This window comes from Pseudopipra pipra, chromosome Z, assembly GCF_036250125.1.
Source record: "Pseudopipra pipra isolate bDixPip1 chromosome Z, bDixPip1.hap1, whole genome shotgun sequence".
NCBI lineage: Eukaryota > Metazoa > Chordata > Aves > Passeriformes > Pipridae > Pseudopipra > Pseudopipra pipra.
The window spans coordinates 18,629,366-18,648,385 of NC_087581.1; the positions used below are offsets into that span (position 1 = coordinate 18,629,366).

Sequence of the window (19,020 nt, forward strand, 5' to 3'; positions counted from 1 at the left end):
AACTGTGAACTTTTCTATAGGCTATATTTGTCTACTGTGTAACAAATAGTCACAAAATATTAGTACATGTAACAGTTCATCTGCTCCAAGAAAGATCTTCAGGAATGAAGGTCAACTTGTTAAAGGAATTTCAGCAGTTTTCATCAGAGATTTTATTTCTGTTATCCTGCTTTCCCTGGCTCCATAGTAAAATAAAATTGAAACAAAAATTTCTTTACTTGTCTGCCCAGTACAGTGTTGTGTTTTTCATTTCAGCAAGTAGCAAATCATTCTGCTGCTGAGAAAGCAATACAACTGAAGTGTTTTATGGAAGTGTTTTTCTTGGTATTTCAGAAGTCAAAAATTATCTCCAAAAAGGTACTAAATCATTAAACCAAATTTAATTTGTTTAATCAAATATGTTTCCTTATTCAGAGGAGGAACCTGCTCCAAACAGTGTTGTTGAAGAATACCTTCAGGAGAAGAGAAAATATGAAGACAAGCGAAAGCAGCAGCCAAAGAAAGGAGTTTCTCGTGAAGATCAGGTAATAGTTTGATAGCCTGGGCAAAAAAAATACAGAGAAGGTTCTGAATATGTTTATCTCTTCATTTGTGTAAAAATAAAGTTTTAAAATCTGTTTTTAATTTACCTTTCTAAGAATCTTTTTATTTGTAAAATTAAATATTTTAATTACCCGAGTAGAAAGATAAGTGAAGTGTCAATGAGTATTTGAAGCTGCTCCCAGTTTAGTCACTAAAATCTTCCAAAAGGAAATGCTAGCCATGAAGTGGTATCCTTGATTACATTTGTGAGAATTTGCATTTCTACACAGTGCTTTCCTTGGCTCTGCAACTTGCCGTAAGATAACACTGGGACAGAAGTTTGCATACTTGGCATCTCTTCTAGTTGGGGTTTTTAACATTTTAAATTATGTTTTAAAGAGTACTCCTTGGTGTCATGCAATGAACAGGAATAGTTCATTAGTCTACTGTAAGAAGAGAATGCTTTATGAAATATAATGAAAATTATGTTTAAAAATTAGTTAGGATTTCTGTAGACTTTAGTATGCAAATATGAGCAGTGTAAAGTTTGCTTTACAAAAACATTTATTTTTTTCTGAGATAGGAAAGTTTGAAAGTATTAAATATATGAAACTGCCTATGAAGTGGAAATTTCCTTCAACTTAAAATCTATGCAGCACATCAAATACATTGGTTTGTAAGTGCATGTCAGTTTAGCTACAAAGATGTTCTTATTCAAATGTTGAATCGAGAAGAGATTGAAAATTGAGGCTTAGTAACTTCAAAGCGGTGTTTGGCAAAACTTGATACATGCAGCAAGCTGATTTAGCTCTAAACTAAGTAGTTTATGGAAACTTTGTACATTCAAAATCCTATTGTCTTTAATCAAAGAATACTGAAGCTCTGTTGGCAGTGTGGATCAAGGGACATAAAACCATGTCTAATGAATTTATATCAGCCCTGTCCTGAACATCACAGGAAAACGAGATGACAGGGATGTATATTTTAATAGATCTTAATTTTTATTTACATAACCCTACTGGAAACTATTCAACAATAATTAATCAAGTTTATCATCATCTGCTTCACTTGTGGGCTGCCTCTTCTAGTCTTTTGCCCCTTGTAATTGATCCTACAGGACAATACCATTTTCCATCTTCTATGCAACAGTTAAGGAAGAGGGGGAAGGGTATGTTTTCTTAAATTGCTAGATATTGGAAGTCCGAGCCTTCTAATTCTACAAGGGTCGAGTTATAATGTTATTTGATCCACACTATAGCATCGAGTCACTCACTACAAAAATGACTACTAAGATTTCAAAATTATTTCTGTCACCTGCTCTATTCACAGGAATGCTGACATCAGAGAAAATTAGACAAGACAAAAGGAATGTGGCTTTTGTTGGTTACAATTTCATGTTAAAAGGATTAGTTTCTTTTCTCCTGGTGGCTTAGGCAGAGATTTGCTGTCTCAGGTGTTGCAAGTGCAGTGTTTGTTTGCAATAGTATGGAAAGCTATAGAACTAGAATGATTTGCAAGCCCAAATATCTTCAAAACTTTCCTCTCTTCCATCTTAAACAGAAGATTAGACAGAAAATAAAGAAAATAAATGCAAAAAATCTCTCAAATCCGTATTTGGCAGTGCTAAAATATATTTTTGAAAGAATTCAAAACCCAGGAAACTCTTCAAGTTAAGATTGCTCCCAGAAGGAAATTTGATTCCAGTGAACACTTCTGGTATTTCCTATTTCTGTTTTCTATTCTCGTTTAGTTTTTATTCTTTTAAATTTGAAAAACTTGACCAAACAAAACTACACAGCCATAGAGGTGTTTTACAACATAGGTTGCCAGCCTATCACCTACAAATCAAATGTAGCCTGCCACATAAATTCAGCACTTATTCCCTGATGCTGTTGTTTCCAGGAATGTCTCAGATATCAGCAAGAGATAAGCTATGGGGTATACAAATTATTCGTATGCTCTGCCCCTTTTTTGAAGAGCCCTCCTCTCCCATTGCAAGGCTCAGGCATACAATTCTTGTATGATCAAAATCTCATTTCAGATGATCAGAAACAAGAGCTGTGGTATGATCTTCAGGTGTCATCTGAGATTTGATGACATCATTGTAACTGAAAGACTAGGCAGTATCAGCTTGAGAATAAAATAGCAAATTTAAATCAGTATGAGCTTTATGTATGCTGCATAAGGACCTGTATCTGCTGAATTGGTTAAGGTGGTTCATTTTATTTGAGTTAAAAGCTTTGAATTGTTTCAATGTCCATACATGATTTAAAATACCAATGTAAAGTGTGTAAATATCAAGTAAACTGGGTCTTCAAAGCTGTAATTTATACAACTGATTGCTTTACAAGAGGATAGAGCAGGTTCAGACAGTAAAATTCATTGTCAGCAGTGTTAATCAAATATTTTATTCTGTAAATAAACACAAGTTTTTGTTCTTTAAATAGGCATTTTCAATTCACTGGATGGCCAGAGAAGTGCTCTTTCATACCTGATGGGCCCACTCCCTGCTTGCTCTTGATGCCTCAGCATTGTTTGCCCACTCACATCATGAGTGCTCTCCAGGCAATCTTGTTCCCATCCCCCACCGCCTCTCACTCTCTCACTTGCCTGTCTAAAGTGTTTCTCTTGAATTTATAGGAAAGATCACTTTTCCATCTTATTGTACTATTTCTCAAAATAATAAAGATGTCGTATAGAACAATATACAACTTCTCTAAAACCATGTGTTTAATTTCAGACACTGGCACTATTGGACCGATTTAAATCAAAATTATCCCAGGCAATTGAAGAAACTCCTGAAAATGAGCTTTCTGAACCTGATATGGATAATGACGAAGGATGGTGAGATTTTTTTATTTGGATTTCTGTGTTTGCCAATGAAAATCCTACTGCATTAACATAGTCTCCCTGGTAAGCATAAATTTGAGTAGCAGAAAAGACCAAATACAAAGATAACTGCTGCATCAGGAGTTGGCTAAAATTGGTTGATTTAGCATCCTGAAAATAAGGTGCGAGAATAGAATACATATAGCTTTTTCTTCTAGAACTCTGTGTTAAGGCTGATAAGTATTTTTAAATGATGGATGAGATGAACTGGCTCATCTGAAGTACGGGGTGACCCCAAGGAAGTGGAGTAGCACTGAAATCAGTAAAGCACTGCAGAAGTTATTACCTCAAACTTCCCAGTCAAGGAAGCAACTTTTGTACCCTGTTGTCTCATGTTTATCTTTCATCCAAACCACCCACCTTAGGTAAGCAAGGGGATAAAAATCACTATGATTTGAAGTGTGATCCTGAAGTCCTAGGCTGAGAGCTGTTAGATCCTTACAAAAAATATCTGCATAAATTGACTGGAAAAAACAAAAAAAAATCATAACAAAAATGTTTTGTAAGGATAGGTCATTTCTATTTGTAAGGCAAACATTATAGCTGGTCCAACAAAATAGGCTATCTCTGCCTACAACTTTTTCCTTAGTTGTATGCATAAACCATCACAGCTACAGCAAAACTGCAGCTAAAATAGCAACGTTAAGAAAGTTCTTGACAAGTGTTTTAAGACAACCAATATTTCTGTATCTCAGATGACTTAAAATTATTTGATTGTTTCTTCAAACTATGTTTTCTTCCCTCATTATGTCTTTTTCTATCTCAGACTCTGAGGATGAGGGAAAACATAGAATATAAATTTTGAGATCCTTGGATTTCACTGATATTTTGAGATTCTTCTGAGCTGCTTCTAAGTTCTCCAAGAATTATAGATTAATTATTTCAGTTGGAAGGAACCTACAGCAGTCATCTGCTCCAACTGCCTGGCCAACAGGGCTGACCAAATTAAAGCATTCTATTAAGGTCATTGTCCAAATGCCTCTTGAACATTGACACAATTCCCTCTAGGCCTTCCGCTTTGACATATCTGGTTTTCATATTAGTCTCTAAACAGATGACACTTCATTGCCACTGTGATGGATCTCAGCTAGATTTTGGGGAAAAGTCTTCTTGGCTAAGATTTTAAGCTAACAATAAGTGACTGAGTTCTGCCAGATAATCTGCATCTACGTCTGCAGCACTCTATACAGCCTTTGAGAAAGTGAAGAATGAAGTAATGATCTGACTCTTCCTTATTTGGACTGTAAGCAAATAAAGAACAACTAATGATCAAATAGTACTGAAGACATCTGACAAATCATTAAAAGAAAAGGATAAGCAATAGTTCTCAATATGGAGCCACAGGGAAAAAATTGCCTGGAAGAACTCAGATCAAGCATGTCTTTCTAAGGTACCCAGATGCTGTAAAAATGTGTCTGTCTACTAGTTTGCAGACATTTTTTTCTTACAAGTACCCTTTTTGTGAGCAGATACCATGTTTATTATGATACTTTGGAATTCTGTAGGGGAAATTAGATTTTGATTGCTGCAGACATATATATAATAATTCTCAAATAGCAATAGAGGTTGCAATAGAATGTCTCAGCAAAGATTCTGGTATTTCATGTTAAAACTTAGTATTATGCATTTCTCTTCAGTCCTCTTCACAACACATTGTCAGATGTGTTCTTAGACAGCAAAATCTGGTAATAATTATCAAACACCATACACATTGTTTACAAGAGAGTCATGTTTCTTTTTTTCTTGCATTAAAAGTAGAATGCTTCTGAAAAGTGCCTAAATGTCTGCTATGTGCAGAACACTGCTGCTATTCATTTTCTTAGGACTTAGACTGCTGTACACATATAGTTGCATGCATGTGACACCTGTTCAGGTTGTAGTGATTCTTCATGGTTCTGATGATGATATCCAGTAGTTACAGCTGTAGTCAAATCCGAATTTCAGTCCAGAAAGTGTTGCAGTAACTGCAGATAATGAAACTAATGATGCAGATCCTATGAACATGACAAAATATTTTCCATAGAGAGAATCCAGCAATCAGAGAAAAAAATTCTGATGCAATCAATTACATACAAAGATTGACTGCTTTAATTAATCCATGCAAAATCTCTTCAAATAGGATAAGAGTGATACTTAGTACTCTGAAACATCCTTCCATCAAGTAATTCTGGGAGTTCTGAGTGCTTCTTTCGAAGTGAGAAATCTGAGACTAGATACAGCACTCAGCTAAGCCTTTGTCAGTGTTGAGTGGAAGGATTATTTCATTTGTCATTGTTTCTTTCATGCCTGGTTTCCAATCCTTCCTAAGCCACAAGTTCTTCCCTACTGAATGGTTGCCTGACCTAGCTCTGTCCTGTACCCGTGCTGTTGACTGCTCTTATTGGAATTCAGCCACTGCACTTTCTGAATTGTATCCTATTTTTCAGACTTCTACTCTTGTTTATCAAAATCACATGAATTCTAAATACTCCAATTCAAACCTTCATATTATACATTCTGTACAGTTCTATAATTGTATTCTTCTCCAGTAGAATCTTAAGTGGAAGTGAACTAACCAACCCTTACCACATTAAACTTTTCACTTTGACATTAGAACGTGGCTATCTACTCCTAAAAACAGGGCTCTCCAGCTGAATTTTTACCAACCTTACATGCTTATGAAATGTAAGAGATATTTATCTACGCTTTTCCAGATGGAATACTGGTCTTTTTGGAAGGAACAGATTCTCTGCTATAAAAATCCACCTATCATGTCCTTAACCAGAATTCTGGACTTTCTTATATTCTTCTCTTGCTGATCTTTGAAAACAAATGGAGGCTTTCTGCAACTGCAAGATTTATTGACATACTGAAGTATATCTAGTGCTATGACAGCTTTTAAGTTGATGGAATTTTCTGTAGTAAAGAAACCACCACCACTTTCCTTCTTGAAAGCTCACCTGCTTGCCAAGTCAATTCAGCATATATCTATGAAGGGTCCCAATTGCTTGTGGAATCTCACAGATAAAATGCACAAAAAGGTTCAGGAATCAACTCCAGTACTGTTCTTAAATTTAAAGCTTAATTGTCATTATCAAGTAACTGACAACTCAAAAGGATCAGCACTCCATACCTTTCATGTACATGTACATGAAACCAGCCAAGTTTACAGTTGCTTATAAGACATGGATTGCAATTGGATATGTCTATCTCGTATTGGCCTCATGAGCCACCAGTGTGCCTGTAATAAATGTGGATAGAGCCTTCCTTAGTCTTCGTTCACGAAGCCCAGGCATGATAAGACATGGAAGACACATAGGCTAGCAAATCATGGTGGGATTTTTTTGTGGATTGATTGAAAAGATGTGTCTGCCCATTGATTCTCTTCTTGAGACTGGTACTCTTTAATATCTTTATCAATGACACAGACAGTGCAATCAAGTGCACCCTCAGCAAGTTTGCAGACAACATGAAGCTGAGCAGTGCAGTTCACCCCATAGAAGGACAGGATGCTGTCTAGTGGGACCTGGACAAGCCTGAGAAGTAGGCCCATGTGGGAATCTCATGGAGTTCAACAAGTCCAGGTGTATAGTGCTGCACTTGGATTGATGCAATCCCAAACACAAGTAGAGACTCTTCACCTAGACTGGGAGAAGAACTCACTGAAAGTAGCCCTGCTGAGAAGGACTTGGGGGGTTCCTGTGGATGAAAAGCTGGACATGAGTGAACAGTGTGCACTTACAGCCCACAAAGCCAATGGCATCCTGAGCTGCATCTAAAGAAACATGGCTAGCAGGTTGAGGGAGGTGATTCTACTCTGATCTCGTGAGACCCCACATGGAGTACTGCATCCAGCTCTGGATTCCTCAGCACAGGAAGGATGTGGACCCTTTTGAGCTGGTCCAGAGAAGGAACACAAAAATGATTAGGAGAGTGGAATACCTCTTATGTGAGGAAAGGCTGAGGGGTTGTTCAGGATGGAGGAGAAAAGGCTCTGGAGCAACCTTATTGTGGTAATTATTTAGGTAAATTAAAGGGGAATTAAAAATAAAAATAAGGAGAGTGACTTTTTACATGGGCAGATAGTGCTAGGATGAGGTGGAATGATTTTAATTAAAAGAGGAGAGATTTAGATTACATGCTAGGAAAAAAATCTTTACTCAGAGGGTAGAGGCACTGGAACAGATCACCCAGAGAGGTGGCAGGTGACCCATCCCTGGAAAGGTCAGGTTGGACGGGACTCTGAGCAACCTGATCTAGTTGAAGATGTTACTGCCCATGACATGGTGTTGGACTAGATGACCTTTAAAAGTCCTTTCCAACCCACGCCATTTTATGATAAGAACATCGCATTGGGGCAATATTCTGTTCCTGCTTGAAAAGTATTTCCATGGTGGTAATCTGATTTCTGAGAAGCATGGTTTTATGTTATTCCATGAACTTCCATGGACTTCATGGAAGATGCCCAATTCATTCTGCTGGACCTTCAGTATTCAGTATAGAAACTGAAATATTAGCATGTGAAAGCTGTTCTTACCAGATGAACATGATTATGTGAAGTGCATTTAAATTATTGTTGCCACCAGGGAATAAGCCAAAGTCTATATCATCCTCAGTAGAGGGATTTGGTCTGTTATTAATCCCATCAAGTCACACATGAGGGCTGCAAGTAGACCTCCAGTTGATTTTAGGGTTTGTGTTACAGTGTAGCCCGGTAATTTTTCTTCATTCTGCACCTGGCTAGAAGTTTAGGATTTCTTTTTCAGCATTCAGATCTCATCACTGGCCTCTATCTGCTCTCAGGAAGGCACTCTGCAGCCATTTAGAATTTGGCTGTGGCTGCCAGCATCCTACATAGTTCATATAATTAATAGCACATGATGCCAGTGCCTCAAAATTGAACTACTGCAGTGTTTCCTGGGTGAAATGTAAGGATGTGAAATACAAAGCTTCTTAATCTTTAGAAGAGATCAACTTCTTTCTTCCCTGTGGAGTGCTGTAACTAAGCGACAAATATAAATAAGTCACTTAAGTAATTTTGGAAGTATGTCTAGACTTACTCTTTATTTGAAATAACATAAATCCATTCAGCTTTCAGGTATACTGTGGGACAAGAAGGAATGAGTAAAATGGGAATTCGGAATAAGGTGATGGTTTTTCACATAGTTTTTCAGTTTAAAATTCATATGGTTAGTTACCTTTGTTGAGTCTGAACTATTCTAAAAGTTGGCTAATTTGAGGTGTAGGGAAAACTGACGTTTCTTTAAAAGCGAAGTGAATAAGTCAATGCCTGAAAATACCCTTCAACTTACAGTGAAAAGGTTGTTGTGAAAATTGTGTGACAGCAAAGATCTTTCATCTCAAACAAAAAGGCATTTCAAGTCTTGCTTAATGGATTGTTTCATGTGCATGTTGTGTAATTACTAATGTTATCAAGACCACTGTCCTCTAAGTTACTTGTGATAAACCTCAGTTAAGATAGTGAGGATTAAAACCTATTCAGGTGAATTTACTGGCATTATTTACTGATATACACTGCTTAAAATCGTTGCCTCCATGAAATCTTTTAAAGATATCTTCTTCTTGGTCACAAAATATTATTTTGATTTGCACAGTGATGCTTCACATGGATCAGATCACCTCATTATAGCAGAAACTAAAGGGAAATGGTCTGGTTTTATTAATTTATTGTTTCTGTGAACAAAAATCTCACTGAAGTTCAATGTAAACATATAAAGTGCAGCCTGATTTATATATGTCAGATACTCCAATCTGTTCCCAGTTCAGAATTTTTGAAAACTGCTGCTGAGGCCACTTAAATATTGTGGCAACATTGGGTGCTAATGCTAAGCTCTTTCTGCCAGGACATTAATTGCAATTTGAGTGTACAGTTTTTTACCCAGTTTGTAGAGATAGTTATATTTTTCTCCAGAACAAACAAAAAATAAATCTATATATTCAGTGAAGGTACTCTCTATCCTGCATCAATACTTATGCTTTGTATCTTCTTGTAAAAATGTTTTTGTTAATAATAAAAGGAAAACTTCTCTCAGAATATTTAGTGTTGGTTTCAGTGAGAAATCTGGCACAGTTAGAAGTGGAAACACATAATATTTCACTTATTTTGTGTTCTCACAGTAAAAGGCTTTGTAATTGAGAGAGATTTAAGTCTAAAAAAAGGATCAAGGCACCACTCTTCAATTTGTGTTTTTGAGTATAGACTAGAATTGATTTGGGCTTGCATCTTTTTTAATGGAAATAGCAATTTCAGAATCAGGTTAATGTTGCAGTTAGCCAGACTGGTTTTATATTGCAATATTTCATTGCTGTTAAGAACTAAATTATGATTCACACTGTTAGTATCCACTCCATTTAAATTTGATAATGTCTTTCACAATTTGTTACCAGGATTTCCTATTTAATGCAGCATATACTATCGAACTTTTCATGGTGAAATTCTTCAGGATAAACACCTAAAAATATTGGTTGCATTTCTTTTATAAACCTAGCTTTATATAAATCTTCTAAAATGCTGGGTTTTTTCTTTGCTATAATACCTCAGATTTAGGATTATGAAATATGGCTTCCTTAAGATTAGCACCAGTCTGCAGATTCAGTTGCAGAAGCTTAACTGTGACAAACACAGTAAACCCCTGAAAACTAAGCTGCAGTCTCTTTCACATGCCGATGCTAGCTTAGGGAACGACAGAAAAAATGCTGATGTAATTTATGCCAGTGAAGCACAAAGATGGATTAAAGCCATGTTTGCTCCCCTCCTCCCATCCAGACTTGAGCCAACGTTCCTCCACTAGTCTGGAAAAACTGGCACTGTATTAGGTCTCTCCTGCTAAGGCCATTGATTTACCTTTTTAAAAAATTGACAAAATACTTACTTGATTTTTACAAAGGGTAAATGAGTGCCAGAGGTCTATATTAGAAACACATTGGAAAGAGGGGTTTCTTTTCTATTTGGCAAAAAAATAAGGATTTGTTTGGGTTTTAGTACTGCCACTAACTTTTAAAGGAAGAGAGGAAGAAAAACCCTTCTGCTGTAAATCTTCCTCCCCCCCCCCCCCCCCCCCCCAGTTTTCTCCCCACTTTCACCCCTGTACTGCTAGAATGTGTTCAGACCTTGCTTGATATGTAAATGCTAACCCCTACCCCACTGCTTCAGTCAGTAATTCATATTAAGGAATTGTTCGTCTCCTCAAGTTGTGTATTTATTGCTTCTAGCTGTTCAGCATGCATGAGAAACTCAGAGCATTTAGAGTGGGGGGTTTTGTGTGTTTATTTTTGTTAATTCCTCCATGTCTGAGTTTATTTGGACTAGGCATCTGAGCCTTGACTACTGTTTGACTTAAATTCAGAGATGATCCATGCTTTACTCAAGGGATATCTAGTGTTAGATTTACTGTCTGGAAATCTTACATTTTTTTTATTGCCAGCAAATCTAGTGAAGAATGAAGAAATAATCATCTAAATCTTTATTAGCCTTAGTTAAGCTTTCTGCTTATTGACACACCTTTTCAAGCACCCCAACTTCATCTCATTGAATGACATGTTTAAACAGTAAGGATTTGGACATATTCTGAATGGGGAGAGGGAGGGATAAAATAGAGAGTGTCCAGAGAAGCTGAATGTTATGAAAATCTGAGTATTTTTGTGCTAGAAATGTTCTCCTCTCCTTTCCCTCTCTTCAGCTGTGTGCTATGGTGATACAATACTGGCTGACTGCTTGTGTTTACTTGGGGAGGTGATTTGCTGACTGACTTCAGAGCATCAGATGTTGTACAGGCTATTGCCAGAGACAGGATGCTAGGCTGGATGAATCATTCTGATATGGTGGTTCCCGTGTCCTTGTAGTAAATGCTATGTAAAGTTTTTCTATACTGGTGCACTGTCTGGAACAACATCTGGAATTTGCATTCTTCCATACTGCTCTACCAGGAGCAGTTGTCTATTTAAAGTACCATATGCTTGCATTAAACTACTTAACCTTTTTGTGAAGAGGTCAAGGATGTAGTGTTAGTATACTATTTATGTATGTTACACAATATCAACATAAAATAACTGAATTTTTAATAGAAAAATATTTATTGATTTAAAAAGTAAGTCATCACAGTTTTACATCACAGTTTTACATATTTCTAATTCTGATATTATGAGAACTAATCTTCACTAATTTTCCCACAGCTTATCTTTTAATGAGGTGAGCTTTTTCATAGTTAAGTTGATTTTTCCGTGTCTTAGAAGGTTACTTACAATTAAATCTTCTTTCAAGAGAAAAAAATGCTTTGTACTATTTTGAACAATGGAAGTATATAATACCACATTAGTCTTCACCAAGATTAGGTTATGTTGTTGGCTTTTCAAAAACTAATGTCTGTGGGGTTTTTTTTAACCTGGAAATCCCATACAAAGTGAAACTATTAGTTTCTTATAATTTCTGCGGTAATTTTTTTGGGGTAAAACTAAGCTTATAACATTCAAATAGAGTATCTCAAAAAGTATTATGTTAGAAATATCTGTAAAAGTTCTGTTCTGATTTTATGCTGTAGGCCTACACAAAAAAAATACAAACTATTAATTCTTTGGTCTGTGGAGGACCCGCAACTTTCTTGTTATTCTGAAGAGGTTAAAGCCAATTTTTTCATCCTCCAGTACCTGTAATACACAAGTTCAAAGGGCTAGTCAAAGTTAACGGAAGTGTACAGTCTGAGGTTGTATGATATTTTTTAAGCATATTTTCATCAGTTTTACTTGCTTAGCATTGGGGACATTTTTTCTCTGTGCGAGAACAACAATAAAACATTACCTGAATTGTTGTCGTGATTTAACCCCAACCATCATGCAGCCGCTCACTCCCCCACCGGCAGGACTGGGGAGAGGATCAAAATGGTAAAAGCTGGAAAAGTCATGGGTTAAGATACAGTCAGTTAAATAGGAAAAGCAAAAGCCACACACAAGCGAAGAAAAACGAAGAAGTAATTCACTGCTTCCCATGGGCAGGCAAGTGTTCAGCCATCCCCAGGAGAGCCAGGCCCCATCACATGTGATGGTTACTTGGGAAGACAAACACCACCACTCCAAACATTCCCCCCCTCCTTTTTCTTCCCAGCTTTATGTACTGATCATGATGTCATATGGGCTGGAATATCCCTTTGGTCAGTTTGGGTCACCTGTCCTAGCTGTTTCTCCTCTCCAGACTCCCATGCTTCCTCGCCAGCTGACAGTATGAAGAGCAGAAAAGGCCTTAGCTCTGTGTAAGTCCTGCTCAGCAATAACAAAACATCACTATACTATCAACACTGTGTTCAGCGCAAATCCAATACACAGACCCATACTAGACACTGTGAACAAAATGAACTCTACCCCAGCCAAACTAGCACAAACAGCTGAAAGCTGAAATATTGTGAGCTAATAGTACTCCATTCATCTGAAAGCTAGAAAATACCTCTTTTGGGTCTTGAAATTATTTTCAGTAAAGTACATGGGGGTGGGGTATTTATAGTAATAGTAAAACATCCTTTTTCCTTGTTTGTACTCTTGTTCTCTTGCCTTGATTCAAAATATATGTTTGTTGTAATTGTCATTTGACATTTTTCACTGTATTTACATTTGAGCAGTCTCTTTCTCTCTGTTTTTGTTTCTCATTCCAATCTTTTTTTTAGTCTTTACCTTCCTCAATTTATTTTTTTGTGGTCTCGTAACTGCCCTTCTGTGTTTCTCAACTCTCTCTCCTATTCCTGTGCCACCCACTACTCTTCTGGGAGTGAAAAGAGTGCCAGTGAGTTCATTTTTCCAGAACAGCTAAAGTTTTTTCCTTGGGAGAGAGATCTCCTTTGCTTTGATCTGTGGATTCACTTGTGTGTGTTCAAAAGTTAGTTTCTGTCCACTGCCTAGGTATCTCGAGGGTGATGGAAGGAAAGTGTTATAATGTTTCCTGCCTTAATGATTAATGGTTTCAGTTTAACATACTAGTTTACAATATTTGAAGGAAAATTATAGTGCCAAGTAGAGTATAATTTAAGGAAAGCAGTAGTGCTTGAGTTTTTCGCATTGTTTTTCTTTTAAATATGTGATGCATTGTGAAATTGAGAAAAGTAGGAAGCACATTACTTGCAAGCAATGTTGAACTTGGAAAGAAATGGTAGTATCAGTAGTTATGGTCCATACCAGGCTCCTTTTTTTTAGACAGCCTATACAATGTAAGAAGCAGCACTGAATTTCTTGACACAGGTACTTACTCTTCTGTGTTCATTTTTAACATCCTGATGGAAAGAACCAGTAACTCTCATAAAACTATACCATAATTTGCAAAATTCTGATATTATAAATGTCATAGCAATGTGATTAGTTGTTTTATTTACTTAGTGCAAAAATGTAGGGTATAACGCCAACTGCAGTGTTCTATGCAGGCACCTCCAAAGAGCAGGCACCTGCCTAAAACTGCTTAAGAAGTTACCATCACTCTGCCAGAAGCCACTACCATCACAACAGAGTTGGCAGAGCGTAACTTTTGTTCATGCTTGTTGATGATTTAATACAAAGATCAGCTGCTTAAAAATGCTGATGCAAGTGAGTGCAAGGCTTGCTCTGTAGAGCCACTTGAGCAGAGGAGTTTGAAGGGGCAGGAGGGTAGGTGGTAACAGCCACCAGCTGTATCAGTTTGAAAAACAAGTGTGGACTTAGGTGATACAGCTTTGCAATTTCATTCCATTAGTATAAAAATCACTGATACTTGAGTGCATTTATACCTGGCGATTTGAGCTTCATCAGTAGTGCAAAAGCATTGTGCTTTGTTACTGTTGTCAAGGTTCAAAATTATTCAGTTCACTTGTTGCCACTTTAGTTTCTCCCAAAGGGGGTTCTGGAAAGGCCAAAGCTGCTGGATTACCAGGCTTCTCTTTATGCTACACTTAACAGGAGTGCCGCCTGTCAGCAGCTGGCATACGGTTCAGATCCAGTGCATGGCTCACACATCTCAAAATCAGAGGGATTACAGTGTATCATTTTCTTACAAGTACTGTCTCACTAGAGGAGTTCAAAAGTTCTGTTTGCTGACCTGAGAATATCACTAGGCTGTGAGAGCAACCTACCTTTGAAATGCTGTGCTGTCTCTGAAACTTAAATTAATTCAGATATTTCAGTCTAACGTTTCAAGACAGTCCATTTTGGGAATACAGAAGAGAACCAACTATTGTATATTCTTTAGTAACACTGAAGGAAAGAAGTGCAGTGCAGCAGAACAGCTGTTCCCGCTTTACATGGGATAGAATCATGGTAAACCTGTAGGATGCTGTCATCTGGTCAGAGTAAAAATCAACCCTCTCCAGCAATACATCCATGCAAAGATTGCTCGTTCTGATTTGCAGCACTCTCTTAATAACAGGTGTTAAGAAAATAATTTTGTAGTTATTTCTACTAAAGAAAGACAACAATTTGCACACCTAGGTAGTTCAAACCCAGAGTCATCAGTTTTGGCAAACTATTTTATTAAAACTAAGTTTTTGCAAAAAATATTAAGCTGCAAAACTTAGGGTTTCTTTTGAGTTCTGCATGGTAGAACTGACTACCTTTCATCCTTTAAATTTTGAAGAAAAGTTTGTTTTAAAGTTAAATGTCTTACTCATTTAAAATGAGCTGTCAAGAGTCAGCACAAGTTAATAGGTTCCTGAAGACCAGAAATAAGGAGATGAAGTTAGTGCTTTCAGCACAGTGACTGCAGAAATGTGACTAGGCAGCCAGCTCCTCACTGAACCCAGGAGCATGCAAAAGGCAAGAGAGCTATAAACCAAACAAGGAAAAGTCTCATGAAACCTGTATTTGTGGAATTGCAGCCCTAACTCTGCACTTGGAAAATTATGCAAATACAAACTTCTGTTGGAGGAACTTGAGTAAGATTATTTTAAATTAAAGTAATTAATATAGAAATAATTATTAAACACTTCCCATATTCCGTAAAAAATAGAACAATTCCAGTTGGTTTTGAAAAACAGTATTCAGTGTGATTTAATATTTACATAGATGCAGAACAGGTCTACCTGTGAAGATGTGTGACTTGCTAAAAATAAACTTAAGTTCATAGCAGGAAAATATTTTTTAAAATCTCTACCACAGTCTGTGTTTATTTTGCTTTACCTATGAGCTGCTGCATCTGAAATTGATTCTGGGAGTATCAGAAAGTATCTTAATATTGGCTTATTTTTAATCACAGCTGGGAATGTCTCAGTGAAAAGTTATGCATAAGAGTCAGAGACTGTGCTTTCAGCTCTTGGGGAGAAGTAAACATTGCTTCATCTGAATCTAGTGCATCTAATTTGCAAACTACCTGGGACCACAGTATGGTCTGACCCAAGAATTACAGATGCATTTACTTTTAATTCCTGTTAGTTGTGTCCTGCAAGTTGTATCCTGTGCTATGGCATTCTTGGAAAATTTGAGTTGGTGGAAGAGCTAAGTGTGACTACACTTCTACTTACACTCCTATAACACACTGTAAAACCATGCACCAAGGGATGACTCCATCTCTTTAGGCCTGTGCTTTCATTCAGACTAGGATAGTGTGATTTGATACGTGTACTCATCTTTAATAAGTTGAGAAGAATATGACAAATGCAGAAAGCATGTTCACTAAAATAAATTACTTCAGTCCCTCCACTGTGAGACAATGTTTTTATAATTAAACTACAAATATGCAATCATGAGTCACTGTGATGGTACATTATGTTTTTCTGAATTGTAGAGATGACTAAAAAAATAAGTTTGGGTATTAGTAGTGTGTACAGGGTTATAAACTACCCAACTTTTATACACTGGAAATGACTCTTAATTGTTTATGAAACCCACATGGTCAAGAATCAATTGTAATTAAAATTCTCAATTTTTGTTTTTAGGAATTTTCTAAAGCATTTAAACAGATTTCATAGGGTCTATAGCTTTGAATTTTGTCTGGTTTCTTTAATAGTACTTATTGTTATCTACAGTAACTGAACTGGTTCTCCCTCTCTTTCTTTATATGTGGAGATTTGCACTAGAGCTCTTTGAAAACCCTGTTTAACTTAGGACCTCTTACATGTTGCAAGGGGCCAGTAAAGCAGTATTTCATTAGCTGCAAGACCTCCCTTTTGCAACTCGTTTTTTCCTGGATTTTCTATCACAAGGACTGTTGACAAAGACATCTAATGCTGTAAATATTGATATGCTTAGATTCAGATCAGTATAGCTCTTTAGTTGTCCCAGCAAAGTCAAAGACATTTTTGAAATTGTTGAACACCAAATCCAAAGATTAAGTGGGGATTTTGCCTAGGCTTGTGTGTTTGCCCTGAAAAATCATTTAATTCTGTTTTGCAGGGTTTTTTTAGAATGAACATACAAACTTTTCTATATATAAAATACATAAATATATATACAAACACATCACCTCTCTAGGCAACCTGTTCTAGTGTTTCACCACACTCATTGTAAAAAATATCTTCCTTAAATCTAGTCTGAATCTACCCTCTTTTGGTTTAAAACCATTACTCCTTATCCTTTCACAACAGGCCCTGCTAAAAAGTCTGTCCTGTAAACTCCATTATGTACTGAAAGTCCACAATAAGTTCTCCTCAGAGCCTTCTCTTCTCCAGGGTGAACAACCCCAACTCTCGGCCTTTCCTCATAGGAGAAGGTGCTTCAGCCCTGTAATCATCTTTGTGGCCTCCAACAGGTCCATGTGTTTTGGTTGCTGAGGACCCCAGAGCTGGATGCAGAACTCCAGACTCTCACCAGAGCAGAGGGACAGAATCCCCTCCCTCGACCTGCTGCCCACACTGCTTTTGATGCAGCCCAGGACACAACTGGGTTTCTGGGCTGTGAATGCACATTGCTGGGTCATGTTGAGCTTTCAACCACCACTCCCAAGTCCATCTCAGGAGGACTGCTCTCAATCCCTTCATCCCCCAGCCTGAATTGATTCTGGGGGTTGTCCCAATCCATGTACAAGACCCTGTACTTGGCCTTGTTGAACCTCCTGCGGTTCATATGGTCCCACTTCTCAGTCGTGTAATTGTGATGTTTTCAGATTACTGGAATTTGCTGAAATGAGGAAATATCTGATGGGGGAAAACTACTAATCAACAGGAGAAGAAACATGGAATTGAACAAGGCATTTGTTTAGTCTGGTATTCAAAGCATGATCTGAGCCAAGTTAATGTGGAGCAGCAGGACTTGAAGCATTCCCCTTTTGATCTTTTGTGTGAAACCACTTCAAGTGGTTTCCATGTAAGCTCTTCTCCACTTCTGTAAAACCATACACCCTGTAGTCCAAAGTGACTAATACGAAACTTAAGAAACAGTCCCTGTTCCTGGGAAAAAATTGCCATACATTTTGGAAGATATGTTTAATAGAAAAAGACAGGAAAACAGAGTTTAGTATATGAAATAAAATCCAGCAGACACAACTCTATCTCTATTTAGATGTATTTTTCAAAATGGGCCTTTACAAAAGTAGTTACCTTATAACACTTGGGTCTGTTAAGAAAAAAGAAAAAAAAACAAATTAACAACAAAAGAAACCCAAGTCAGTTCTATTTTGCTGTGCCCAAAAATAAATCATAATACTAAAATCTTGCAATGCACATCATAATTACAAATTATAGCTTTCCATTCATTCACTGAGTTTGAGCTATGTTTTATTTTTGTAGGATGTCACATGTACTTCAGTTTGAAGACAGAAGCAGAAAAGTGAAAGATGCAAGCATGCAAGATGAAGACACTTTTGAGATCTATGATCCACGGAATCCTGTAACTAAGAGGAGAAGAGAAGAAAGCAAGAAGATAATGAGAGAAAAAAAGGAAAGGAGATAAAAGGAGTGTAAAGCTAGCCAGAGCTGCCTTGGAAAGTGACTGCAATAAAGCACTGGCTCTTTTGTAAGCTGATTCTAAAAATATCCCTGGACAAGTGTGAAAAGGAATCTCTCAAGAACCTGTCAGACAGTTTTGAAGCAGAGCTATCACTTGTTTCTTAAGTTGTGTGGTCATGTGCTCTCACTGCATTCATTATCCAGCCTCTCTAAAGGTGTTTAGAGTTATATATTTAATAAAACAGCTGACTTGGCTTTTGTCTGTACTTTAATTGCAGTAGTCACCATCATTGTTCAATCAATATATGGTAATCAAAAAGTTTTCAACAAAATTAATGAGAATTTGTCTAAGCAAGGGTGAAATTAACACATAGAAACCCCATCTGCAGGGTCTTAAGATTTTCTGAAAGTACAATTTTACTAGTTTTTGGGTTTTTTTATAAAGACATGTAAATATTGCAACAGTAAACATTGCCTGCCTGAACCACTCTGTCACAGAATTAAGATGATGCACAGAATTAAGATGATGTACTCCTTAGAGTGGTCTCAGCTCTCTTGAAACAAACTGGAGTTTAATTTGAGAATTTGGTAATTGTCTCCTTCCTTGAAATACACGTTCCAATACAGATCCCAACTTCCCAATAATATTCCCAATAATATAATTATTCCCAATAATACATTATGGATAGTGTTATTCTCAAAAAGAGAATCTGAATGCGCAGCAGTTGTTGCTTGAACCACTTGTTTGTAGACTTTTCACGTATTTTACAACCCCGGATGTTAATAT

At 37.0% G+C, this 19,020-nt stretch overlaps 1 protein-coding gene across 1 annotated transcript in view; it reads left to right on the forward strand.

Annotated features, from left to right (window-relative positions):
- CWC27 (CWC27 spliceosome associated cyclophilin) overlaps window positions 1-18,505 on the forward strand; it is a 102,571-nt gene extending 84,066 nt beyond the window's left edge. Inside the window, exons 12-14 of the mRNA XM_064641223.1 lie at window positions 415-524; window positions 3,263-3,366; window positions 18,075-18,505. Of these exons, the coding sequence (XP_064497293.1) occupies window positions 415-524; window positions 3,263-3,366; window positions 18,075-18,237 (377 nt within the window). The 3' untranslated portion in view covers window positions 18,238-18,505. The remainder of the gene's footprint in view (window positions 1-414; window positions 525-3,262; window positions 3,367-18,074) is intronic.
- The last annotated feature ends 515 nt before the right edge of the window (window positions 18,506-19,020 follow it).